Genomic DNA, 11,453 nt, shown 5'->3' with positions numbered 1-11,453 from the left:
AGTGTGACGACGGTTGTTGCTTGGACCGGGAACGGACGATGGAATGGGCGTCAAAGGTGGAGACTGGTAGCCCGTCCCGCCTTCTCGTTACTTCATTAATGTTTGTATAGAAGATGTTTTATATATGCATAAGGTCCAGGCTGACTTTAATGCATATGATAGGACATGGTTTGCTTATTAATGACTTCTCTCCACTATGTTGGTACATTGTACGTCATCATGAGCTGGTCAGCATGAAAGTAGTTGTACTCAAACTTGCTACCTAGGTAGGTAGGGAGCATGTACGAATAAGGGATATGTAGTACGTTGTACTATTTAGCACGTAAATTCCACTTTAGTGTAGAACGGGCCTTGCCACAAGGCTTACCTAAGTCCTTACGAAGTACAATTTTCCTAACCTCTTCTATAGGACCCACTAATAGAAAATAAGGTTTATTACCTAAGTATTATATTGGTAATTATACAGGATGTCACGAGCTTTTAATCGTACGTAGGTACATCCACTTACTCTACCTAGTTTCAAACAATAACATCGCTCTAGGTAATCATCACATCAAACCAGGCCGGCCGGTTGAAACTCCCGGTTGAAGGACTTCAACCGCGTGCCTAAGGAGACGTGCTTGTATTCGCTTGCTCGCCTTTTCCCCGAGTCTAATGCAGACATAAGGATACATGGGGGGATGGGGAATGCCTCAGGCAGTTGTTTGGGTTCGTACCTACTTTACCAAGTTATAGGGCTGAGAGATGCTCGGTGGCTTATATATGTGTAGGTTGGCGACATGGATTAACGCGAGCAACGGCCCAAAGGAGAAAGGGGCGCTGAAAGTGGGTAGGGTGAGGTGACTCGCGTGCGCGCAACGACTACCTTATGCGAATTCCGCGATTAAGAACTCTGGCTTCGTAGGATTGACTGAGTTGATCCGTAGATTGGAGCAGGCCAGGTTGATGTTGGTAGTTTTCTTGGATACTCATCCCCGACCAAGTGGGATCCATAGAAGCCAACACCAGATGCCCCTGCGTCCTTACGCAGAAGAAGAAGCGGGCGGATAGGATAGTATGGCATTCATTGTTCGTCAAGATGGTGCTTCGTCTATTGGACTGATGGGAGCACAGTCGACATCTTACACAGCCCGCCTCCGTAACTCTGCACCGTGGGCTTCTCCCATCTTCTCACAGAGAAACCAATAAAACTTCGTAACACTTATCGCCCAACCCTCCCTGTTCCTCTTCTAAACGTGACGGTCGTCAGTTCTCGAGAAACCCATATTCAAACTATCCCCACCCGAACTTTGACGCGCACCATCCTGGGAAGTCCTCGGCCCAGGTCACAGGTGCCTTTCGTTTCTCGGATCACTGGGCGGTCTCATCAAAGTTGTATAAGGCGCCGGACAGAGCTTCTATTCCCACATGCTGAGCTGATATGTTTCATGGCTTTCGCCCCAGCAAGCCCCTCTCACTCCTTCCCATGTACACCACCGCGAACTTTAGCACATCTTGTCTACCTCATCTTGAACTCCTCTTATATCCCCGCCTTCCCTTGCTGATATCTTAGGTTTCACTTCGACAGCCCCCGCGTAGTTTAATATCAATACAGTCGGAACAACGACAAGATAGGCCCCTCGTCATGAACTCTCTTCGCATGGTTCAGTCCTATCCTGCCCGCATCTTCCTCTGGGCGACGTCTGGCCGCCCTCGCTCCTTATTTATATCCGCCCTTCCCTCTCCCCTCATCCATCATCCCACCCGTCCATCGCCATATTCGTGCCCATCAGTTCTTCATACCTAGGCCAGTGTTCCAGTATCCACTTACACCAACATCATTCTACTATCCACCTACACCAACATCATTCGCGCGACCTCAAGCACTCGTTATCAAACTTCGAACACATACCGTCGTTCCCCAGTTAATATGCCTCCCGAGCCTCCCCAGAGATGTCGTCAGAGACACGGCTTCGACCGGGTCAATGGCCATTGCAAGCATTTCATCCTGGGGCGCTGCAATCGTAATAGCGACTGTCGTTTCTTGCATCCGAGATACATAAAGGACCACCAAGGCGAATACCATCTTATTGGTTATGAGAAGACAGTCTGCCACCGGATTCCCTGTAAAAAGAGGATCATTGGGGACTTGAAGAATCTCAGCTTCAGCGCCGACCATTGGCTCGATACAGTGAACACGGACGTGTTTGTTCTTCCCACCGGCAGGATCATACCGAGTCACGGCTGCCCCGCGAATGCGAATTGCCGAGACTGCGTCCATCGAAGGGCCGTCAGGGAAGGCAGGATCAAGGAAGTCGCAATCACAGAGGTCCCTGATGAAGTCCTCCAGAAGACGGAATGCATCCCGACCAGCCGACGCGCCACTGATCCGACCCCGGGTCCGAGTGAGGTTCGAGTTGGGGTGAACCCACCTCTCAAGGACCGCGGCAAAAGTGCACCACCATTGTGCCGCATGTCCCAGGGGCCGTGGCCGATGGAGCGTTTTCGTGAATGGGACTGAAGGAGAGTGGCACGATGGTGAAGACGCGGAATAAGGAGAGGGTAATGAGAGACATGGAGAGATTTGGTGTTCAGTTGTGTTCTTAGCTATGTTAGTGTCCTTGTTCTGCTTTCGGTCCATAGCGTATTCCATGAATCTGGGCCATGTTATGTGGTATCATTGCTATTTTCTCCATGTTCTTTGCGTGTCTAGGCACCGTCTACCTTGCGCAACGCTGCCTTGTGTCCCATGTCAGCATTCCGAAATGCGACGGGCACGCGGCGCTGGTGACTCACCTCTAAGCATGCATGCCTCCTACCGTCGCGGTGTACTCTACCAAGGGCAGCTCAAAAAGCTTCTATTCTGCACAATGGTAAACGTTGCGGCCGAATTCAAGTGTAGGTCTCAACGTCTCTATAAATGACACTGCATCTCTGTCTCACGACGCTGGGTAGATTGCAAAAAAAGACCATTGCACATGGGGCTCGTGGGGCTCTACTACCCTCCTCCTATCGAAACATCACGCTGCGTCTCCCTAGTCGTCAACCGGGTGTTGAGTACCTTGCTATCGACAAGACACATCGCTCTGTCGAGTCTTGTAGTTCTCTTCCGATGACAAAAGGGATGGCAAAAGAAAGGTTACCAGGTACTGGGTGCGTATGTCAATTCTTTTCTTTTTCTTCTTCCCCTGATGCCGCGACGTTCCTATGACCACACGATGGTGGCGTGTTTTGAGGATGAAACAAAAGACCACTGCAATCAAGTGTATCCAGACGCATCTTGAGCCCAGAGAGTGTGTAGGTAGAGACGCACTTGAAAAGGAGCCAGGACAGCCACTACTGAGAATTTGCGCGCCGCGGGAACAAAGAAAGTGGGTACAGCGACAGGAGTAGGTCGAGGCAGTGTCCGTCTTATGGTATCGAGGCGGAGAAAAGCTGTCTTGTCGCGCACTTGTGATTCTGCCCAGGGGAGGACGGGGGAGAAAACCGTGGGTCGCCTCTGGATATTTGTAGCAAACTTGGGTCTGATAGGAATCTCGCCGCCATCGTATTTCTGATTGATGTTATCGTGTCTGCCTGTGCCTCGACAAAATGTCGTACTCCCGGGTCGCGGGGAGAACCTGAACGCCGATCCATCGGATATATCCCTCAGGAGGGTTACACCCGCATTAAAAATATATCATCCCCTTCGACCATGTCATCAGCAATCGGCCACCGTGTTTCCCCTCTGTTACCCTTGCGTGCGGCCAGAGATGACGGAAAACGTGGGGCGGCCACCGCCCGCGGTGACCTAGGAGGCAGCAGCGAAGCGTTTCGCGCGAGCCTCCAACTTGGCTTTCTCGGCGGCATCCATTGCGATTCCACCGCCCTGCTTCCTGGGACCATCTCCGCCTGAATTTCCTCCGCCTTGCTGACGGCCGCGGCCGCCTTTGAAGCCCCGACCTCTCCGGCCATTTCGCCCACCATGATCGCGTCGCTTGGAATCCCGGGCATCCTGTTCGCCGTCTCCACCACGGCCTCGCTTCGGCCTGCGCTCTGGTAGCGCCGAGTCGAGGCTGCTGGCCAAGTCGCTAGCATCGATGCCAAAGCGCTTGGCACGCTCGGCCTTCAGTTTGGCCTCCTCATCGACGGGATCGTTGGCAATACCGAAGCGCTTGGCGCGTTCGGCGCGCTTTCGAGCTTCCTCCGACGCGTCGGTCGCATCGAGATGCAGAGCAAAGTCCTCCTTGGGCTTCTCGGCTTCGGCTTCGGCTTCAGTCCCAGCCTCAGCCTCAGCCTCAGCCGCCTTGGGCAGCTCGGCGGCGCCGGCGGCATCATTGCTCGCAAGTACTGGAGCGTCGGTGGCAGGGTCAGATGTCGTTTCGGTCGCGGCCGGTGCGGGCACTGAAACCGGCGCGGGCTCGGAATTCTGTGCGGTCGCTGGTTCGTTGGCGGGCACAGGAGCAGCGGCTTCGGTGGCGGCAGGTGCAGCCTTGGAAGGGGCCGATTCCTCGTCCTCGGACCAGTTTATCTCATCGTTCGCGTCTGTCGTGGCTGGCGCAGGTTCAGGGGCAGCTGTGGCGCATGATTTTCATGCATTTCATTAGTCGACAAACCCGGCGCTATCGGAAGCCAGCCCTAGGCGGGTATGAGGCTGGAAGGAAGAAACAAAAAAAAACATGACGCGACATACAGGGCGGCGCATTCTCCTTGTCGTTCTCGATGAGGCGAGCGATTAAGTCGGCCTTGTTACCCGTAACCGACAGATTTCGGCCCTGCAGAAGCTTCTTGAGCTCGGGCACCTTCATGGAATTGTAGTCGGCCATTGCGATATGATGAGATCCGTGTTGGTGGTTGGGTCTGTTGGCTGTGTTGGTAGGATGTCGAAGAGAAGAAATCCGAGTTGATGCGTCAAGCGGATGGCAGAAAGGTGAGAGTATTGAGAGCGACGGATAGTGTAATGGGGACAAGATATAAATGGGAATCAATACAGCGAAGTTTGACAATACAAATAGAAGAAGAAGACAACGAGCGAGAAGGAAGATTAGAGAGGAGGATTCTTCGTCAGCTTGACACGGGGGTCCGCAGGGTAAAGAGAGCACTTGCCAAGGTGTACGGCAACTTCGTAGAAGTGGACGTGGAAGCGCGTAATTCAGAGGGATGGACAGCAGGGCACGGACCAACAATAAGAATTGAATGATGTAAGGCACCTCAGGCAAGGTACGTGACTAAGCAAAGTGAAGAGTCAATTTACCTAGGTACCTGTGTTAGCCAAATACCTACTTTGTAGGACATCCAGAACAATCAAAGTACAAAGCATGATGTGGTATCCAAGTAATTTTATTCACTGATCAGGTCCGATTTATAATACCTGTAGGTAGGTAACTTAACATGGGCGCACAGGTGTCTTCAAAGAAGCAGAGCCAAGGAAGCGACTTCCCCGGACGGTCGTTTTTATCGAGCTAGAGCGGAGCAAGAGCAAGGGAGGTTCCAGTTGGCCCACATGTGCCATGAGAAAAAGGTTCTCGACTGCTACCTCTAGGTACCTAGGTACCTGGTAATTATGGAGTAACTACCTAGGTACATCGCGCAAAGCATCGCCCATGGGACCGGACCGTCTTGCACTTGATACTGCCAAGTGTTGGACAATGTTTTAGCAACGACACCCGAAAACTTTGTCTCTTACTCTCCAGTCTCGATTTCTCTGCGTTCTTGATTACATAGTCCGCATCTCCAAGTTCTATCTCGTCAGCCTCGCCGACTTCTCTTGGACGGAGTGTTCCCAGTACATAGCATTTTTCGCGACTTGAAAATAACCAGGACGTTGACCACGGCCACAACCACGACTACGAACCAGTTGATCCTCTCGTGGTATCGCTCCACCGTAACGGCATCTACGTAGATGGCCTAGGTCCAGGCTTCAGAGCGACACGGGCTCTTTCGAGTCGGCTGCTCTCAACCTTGACTACCTCGTCTCGCGGTCACCTCCTCTGCTTGGGCCACATCCCAGGTGGCTTCCTAGTAGGCCGTGTTCTCTTTGCGAATTTGCGTCGAATGCGAAACAGTTTCATCGACCATCTGCTGAGAAGCCGCTTAATATAACCACGGATTTCCAAAATGATTACACGACGCATTGTGAGTTTTTTTTTTTTTTTGGCTCCGACGTATTGCATCCTAGAGTCTGGTAATCGCCACCAAGAACTGGACTATCCCAGTCTCTTCTCGTGTGTGCCGGGTCCTTCATAGTTCGAGCCTAGAAAACTGACCCCTTTCCATCATGATAGGTCCGCGCCCTCTTCCAGCTCGCGGTCGCCAGCGTCTGCAGCTTCTTCTTCATCGTTTTCCTCGACCGCAAGTTCCGAGTCCTCCCCAATGTCATCCACAGCTACATGCCCCAACACAACCATGGCTTGATAGTCACCGACGTCACCATTGCGCATTGCTCGGCCATGAATCCGTTCGCCTCGTGTAAACTAGACCCTGATAAATGGCAGCGTATCGAAAAGGACCTTTACCTTGGGAAGAAATGGGCCAGCCACGCTTATTTACACGTCGCCCGTAAAAAAGAGGAGGATTTGCTTGCGGATGATAAGATCGTACTCGATGTCTCGGTGGGGAGGCTGGACCCGACCAACGCAGGCGTCCAAGGCAGCGAGGAGGAGAGATGGGAAGCCCGGCCGCTTGGCCTCTGGGTGAAACGAACATCCAATCACAGACTGGGCGATTCCAAAGAAACGGTCACCTCGGTCGACGTCTTGTTTGGCGATGACGCCGCCGAGGCCCGCGACGGCTGGTCAATGGTCGGGGGGACACCTCTGCTCCTGTCCGGGGCTGACGATGTCCTGGCGCCGTATGTCACTATCCGGCGCGGTATCCAGAAGGTCCCAATAAAGCCCCAGCCGCGCATCCCCGATAATGGGAAGTTCAGGATCATGCAGATCGCTGATCTCCATCTGAGCACCGGCGTCGGGAGATGCCGCGATGCCATCCCCGACAGCTACAACGGCGGCGAATGCGAAGCTGATCCGAGGACGCTCGAGTTTGTGAGCAGAATTCTTGACGAAGAGAAGCCCAATCTGGTCGTTTTGACGGGTGACCAAGTCAACGGGGAGACGGCACCTGACGCACAATCGGTACGTGACACCTATCTGTGTTGGATATGTGTTTTGAGATTTCTCCTTTTTCTTTGAGGACTGATTATGCTGACTGGCCCGTGACAGGCCATCTTCAAGATCGCCCAGATCCTGATTAAGCGCAAGATACCCTATGCCGCCATCTTTGGCAACCACGACGATGAGGGCTCTCTCTCGCGCGGGGCCCAGATGGCCATCCTCGAATCTCTGCCGTATTCTCTTTCCCGCGCAGGCCCGGACGACATCGATGGCGTCGGCAACTACTACATCGAAGTCCTCGCCCGTGGGAAGTCGGGTCACTCGGCTCTGACGTTATATTTTCTCGATTCGCATGCCTACTCGCCCAACGAGCGCGTATACCGCGGCTACGACTGGATTAAGCCGAGCCAGATTGAGTGGTTCAAGAATACGGCAAATAAGCTCAAGAAGAACCACAAAGACTATACGCACACGCACATGGACCTGGCCTTTATTCATATTCCGCTCCCGGAATATCGTGACTCTGACAACTACATCAAGGGTGACTGGCGCGAGGCCGTGACGGCACCTAACTTCAACTCGGGATTTCGCGACGCTCTGGTAGAGCAGGGCGTCCTCATGGTCAGCTGCGGACAGTAAGTTCCCATCCCTCTTCCGCTGTCTCTCCAGAAAAATCCCATTCCCGTTGCTTCCAACCCGCAACTTGACCTTCCTTGATTCGCTGGGTACTGTGTTGGCGTGCCGGCCAAATCGTTGCAAGAGTCACAACAGGACTGACCCACTTTCCAGCGATCACGTCAACGATTATTGTTCTCTCTCCACCAACGAGGACCAGAAACCCGCGCTGTGGATGTGTTACGGGGGAGGTGCTGGCTTTGGCGGCTACGCAGGGTACGGCGGCTATCACCGTCGCGTACGCCTGTTCGACGTCGACATGAATCAAGCACGAATCCGGACTTGGAAGAGGCTCGAATACGGCGACATTGAAAGTCGCATCGACGAGCAGATCATTGTGGATGCGGGGAACCTGGTGTTACCGGAACAGCATTGAAATGTTTCCTTGAAATTTCTTTACCTTGGCAGCTTGCCGCTCCTTGTAGGAATTATGGGGGCTTCAAGGAAGTATTGGCGTTCGGATGCTCTTTACCCTGTTTGCCGGAATGCGCATGAGGGATGTATTTTTGATATTTGCGGCCGCAATTCCAATCGAGCTGCTCCTGTACTTCATACCAGTTTTCGCGTCTCATTCTATGTACCATGTTTGTCAAGTCCTCATAAAGTTAAAGAGGTCTTACATGATATCTATCCATGCTTCCTGCGACAGCTTAAGGTTGACTAGGCGGTGGGTTCGCGAAATGATCGGCAGCGGGTGACGCAGGTTTGATCGATGTCTGTATGTAAACTGAAACAAATCCTCTTTCTTGCGCCATGATGTCGTCTTATTCACTTCCGGAGACCACCATGAACACCGTTTTCCATCTTCCAGGCTCGTTGCTTGGCTACTTGGGGGACTTTGCTTTGACTCTGGCCAGCACCTGCACTTGAAGCCGGGATATACGAAGTACGAGTGGTTTGCGCACATACCGATGTACACTGAGCGAACGAAATAAGCTGAAATATGGCAAGGTACCGCACTATCCACTATTATATGCGAAGTCGTTTGATATTGACGGTGTCCCTCGTGGAAAGGTCTCCGAAGTGGGGGTGGGCCCTGATGCGTGCGTGGGGGTGAAGGCGGAAATCTTCCGCTACAGTGTACGTCCTAGGGGTTTAATTAGCCAGACTAGGCGGTTATGGTTTATCTCAGCAAGCTCAGACGTTTTGATTCTAGGCGCTGATTCGTGGTGTACATAGTAACATAGTTCTGCTTAAGTCACACAAATGCAAAAAATGCACTTAATAGGTGTAAACCTGAGCCACACGCCATAAAAGGTATTATCAGTGTGACAAGAAGCTGTGATCAACCGAACCGAGCTGTAGAGATACGATAGATTGCCTTGATTCCATACCTTAGGCTTATAGGAGGCTAAGCTATATATAGGCTGTGCCTTGGCTAAATATAACCAATAGGAATCCCCTTCCAGTAGCCTGTTTTATCCATAAGCCATACTAGCTCTAGTAGCTAATAGCCTAGGAGCTCGGAGTCCTAAATCCGCGCTGCGTAGCCGTACCAGTGCAACTATATTTATATAACCCATTTAGTTATATAACACACCCCCTATTTCGAGCTGTTTATTTAAAAACACTCGGAATATGCCTAGGCTGGAATTATACTATAGTCAAAATAGCTTTAAAGAGCCGTTTAATAGAAAACTATAAAGGAAAATAGGTTTAAAAGAGATATAAAAATAATATAAAAGAAATAGAAAGGGATAATTAGAATAAAGTAAATAGGCAGCCTAGAATAGTAACCTAAGAGTAATATAAGCTAGAGGTTAGTAGGCGGCTCGTTATATATAATTTTCGTAGCCCGGCGGCCGAAATCGAGTTCTTTTAGTTAAATAACCTTCTTATTAACGATTTTTAACGGTTTTTAACGATATTTCTTTATTTTTTCACTTCCCTAGCTCTTATTTTTTTATTCTATTCTCTCGCTATAGTAAGCCGAGCTCGAAAACGGTTAGAAGAGCTATGTAAGTGCTAATAGGGATAGGCTCCTAAGAAGAATAATGCCCCGGCTAAAAAGGCTACTAAGAATACTACCGTTAAGTTAGGTCGGGTCTCTAAGCCCGTTAAAGTAAGTTAATCGTTAATAGGAGAGTCGAGTGCTTTTTACTAATTAAGCTATAGAAGAATACCCGTAAGGCCGCTAAAGATACTATTAATACCGCCGCCGCCGCCGACTCCTCCGCCGCCGCTACCTCCACCGCCGCCGCTAACCCCGATATCGCCGCCGAGGGCTCTAGCAGCTCGGTAACCGCTCCTAAGGAGCGATTTTCGGCTAAGAACCCCCCTCCTGACTTTGTAGGAGAAAAGTTTAATACGCCCTATAAAGGGTGTGTTAAGGCCTGGATCGCCGGCCGTGATAAATTTATTCGGTGTGTCTCCGTATATAGTATCACTAAGCGCTACGAGAAGTGTTTCTTAGGCGGGCATAAATACCACCTATAGTAAGCGTTATTTTATCGAATAGAGCTAAGCAGAAGCTAATAAGCATAGCCCCTCGGTTATAGTCCTTATAGCCCGCCGCGCTGCTATCGCCGAGAAGGAGGTGGCTAAAGAGGTTAATATTAGCGTTAATAATACTATAAGTTCGCTCCTGGACTATAGTTAAGAAGCTATCTTCTGACTTTTATAGCTTCTTAACCGTCTACGCCTAGCCCTACGCTTATTCTAGGATTTATTTAAGTGCCCCGAGTATCCCGAGATTTTTAAGCCGGCCTACTAGGCTCCTATCGCTCTAGGAGCCGGTATAGTAGCGGCCGCTAGTGCTAATCCTAAAAAGAGGATTAAATACTATTTAATAACCGCTATTAAGGATATTTTTAGTATAGTGGACGAGGCTTATAAAAGCCGGGTTAGCGGGGCCTCCCGTAGTGTCACCCCCTTTACTCTAAATAAGCAGAACTAAGCTAGTAGAGAGGAGGCGCGGGCCGATAAGGCCGTTATTATTAAGGGTGCCCCTAAAGGTAATAATATTATTATCGAGGGAGGTTATAATATTATTATTTAAGTATTATTAGAGTGGTTTAGTTATCTATTCCGGCTTTAGCTAATAAAATCCTATCCGTTACTACGCTACTCTGAATTCCTAATTATCGCCCGCTAACTAGGTTAAGATATACTTTAAATTACTTAAACTTTTAACGACTAAGGGCCTTCGTGAGCCTATTTACCGGTATCTCGGCGGTTAGTAAGTAGATGATTTAAAAAGCTCCCTTTTTATACTCTTAACGTATTTATAAGCTTTGAATATTAACGTAACGAAGCCTGGTCTTAATTCGGGCGCGCTCTTCTACTATAAGTCGAATCGTCTAGCAGTTATCGTAGGCTATCTCCTAGGGGGTCCCGGGGTTAAACCGTATTTCTATAAACAGCTATTTTAAGCTTATAGTCTCTTTCGTAGTTTCCTGTAAAGCGAGCAGCTTAGCTTCTGTTAAAGAAGTCGTGATAGTCGATTATCTTAAGGCTTTCTAAACCACTAAACCGCCGAATAGGCTAACGAGATAGCCTTATAAGGAACGCCGGGTTTCGAGGTCGTTAGCGAAGGATACGTCGCTTATAATCACTATAGCCTACGTTACGTAGCTTAAATCCGTGCCGTACTGGATTATTAAGTCCCGTGTTACGTATAAGTAACGAATAGCTTATTCCACGGCGTTTTAATACTCTTTCGACGGGTTAGTTAAGAACCTAGAGAGCGAGGAAGCAGAAAACGCGACG

At 50.1% G+C, this 11,453-nt stretch overlaps 4 protein-coding genes across 4 annotated transcripts; 2 read left to right on the top strand and 2 right to left on the bottom strand.

The window, feature by feature from the left end:
• Positions 1-524: 524 nt before the first annotated feature.
• On the top strand, positions 525-3,095 carry ACRALDRAFT_1092717 (uncharacterized protein; the record flags this gene model as incomplete). The annotated part of the gene is made up of 12 exons (XM_071019626.1): positions 525-708; positions 771-1,151; positions 1,250-1,371; positions 1,416-1,496; positions 1,611-1,761; positions 1,792-2,432; positions 2,462-2,480; positions 2,508-2,566; positions 2,623-2,684; positions 2,736-2,877; positions 2,931-2,966; positions 3,019-3,095. The coding sequence occupies exons 2-12, from the start codon at positions 1,057-1,059 to the stop codon at positions 3,093-3,095; spliced, it is 1,485 nt and encodes a 494-aa protein (XP_070878192.1). The 5' UTR covers positions 525-708; positions 771-1,056.
• Positions 3,096-3,769: 674 nt separating this feature from the next.
• On the bottom strand, positions 3,770-4,784 carry ACRALDRAFT_2026536 (uncharacterized protein; the record flags this gene model as incomplete). Its single annotated transcript, XM_071020396.1, has 2 exons — positions 3,770-4,533; positions 4,652-4,784. The coding sequence occupies 2 exons, from the start codon at positions 4,782-4,784 to the stop codon at positions 3,770-3,772; spliced, it is 897 nt and encodes a 298-aa protein (XP_070878191.1).
• Positions 4,785-5,609: 825 nt separating this feature from the next.
• Positions 5,610-8,383, top strand: ACRALDRAFT_1048722 (uncharacterized protein). Its single transcript, XM_071015556.1, has 4 exons — positions 5,610-6,093; positions 6,243-7,091; positions 7,179-7,705; positions 7,860-8,383. Exons 1-4 carry the CDS (start codon positions 6,076-6,078, stop codon positions 8,119-8,121), a joined length of 1,656 nt encoding a protein of 551 aa, XP_070878190.1. The 5' UTR covers positions 5,610-6,075; the 3' UTR covers positions 8,122-8,383.
• ACRALDRAFT_2017984 (uncharacterized protein) lies at positions 8,174-9,077 on the bottom strand (the record flags this gene model as incomplete). Its single annotated transcript, XM_071019916.1, has 7 exons — positions 8,174-8,318; positions 8,366-8,581; positions 8,612-8,681; positions 8,713-8,818; positions 8,855-8,904; positions 8,950-8,981; positions 9,019-9,077. The coding sequence occupies 7 exons, from the start codon at positions 9,075-9,077 to the stop codon at positions 8,174-8,176; spliced, it is 678 nt and encodes a 225-aa protein (XP_070878189.1).
• Positions 9,078-11,453: the final 2,376 nt, after the last annotated feature.

Source organism: Sodiomyces alcalophilus (assembly GCF_042370955.1).
Source record: "Sodiomyces alcalophilus JCM 7366 unplaced genomic scaffold ACRALscaffold_2, whole genome shotgun sequence".
In the NCBI taxonomy this organism is placed as follows: Eukaryota; Fungi; Ascomycota; class Sordariomycetes; order Glomerellales; family Plectosphaerellaceae; genus Sodiomyces; species Sodiomyces alcalophilus.
This window is presented reverse-complemented; position numbering and strand designations above follow the sequence as displayed.

Excerpts from the sequence above, each read along its gene's own strand:
- ACRALDRAFT_1048722 (XM_071015556.1), top strand. Across the intron at positions 7,092-7,178 it reads CGGCACCTGACGCACAATCG|GCCATCTTCAAGATCGCCCA; the intron begins GTACGTGACACC and ends GGCCCGTGACAG. Across the intron at positions 7,706-7,859 it reads CTCATGGTCAGCTGCGGACA|CGATCACGTCAACGATTATT; the intron begins GTAAGTTCCCAT and ends CCCACTTTCCAG.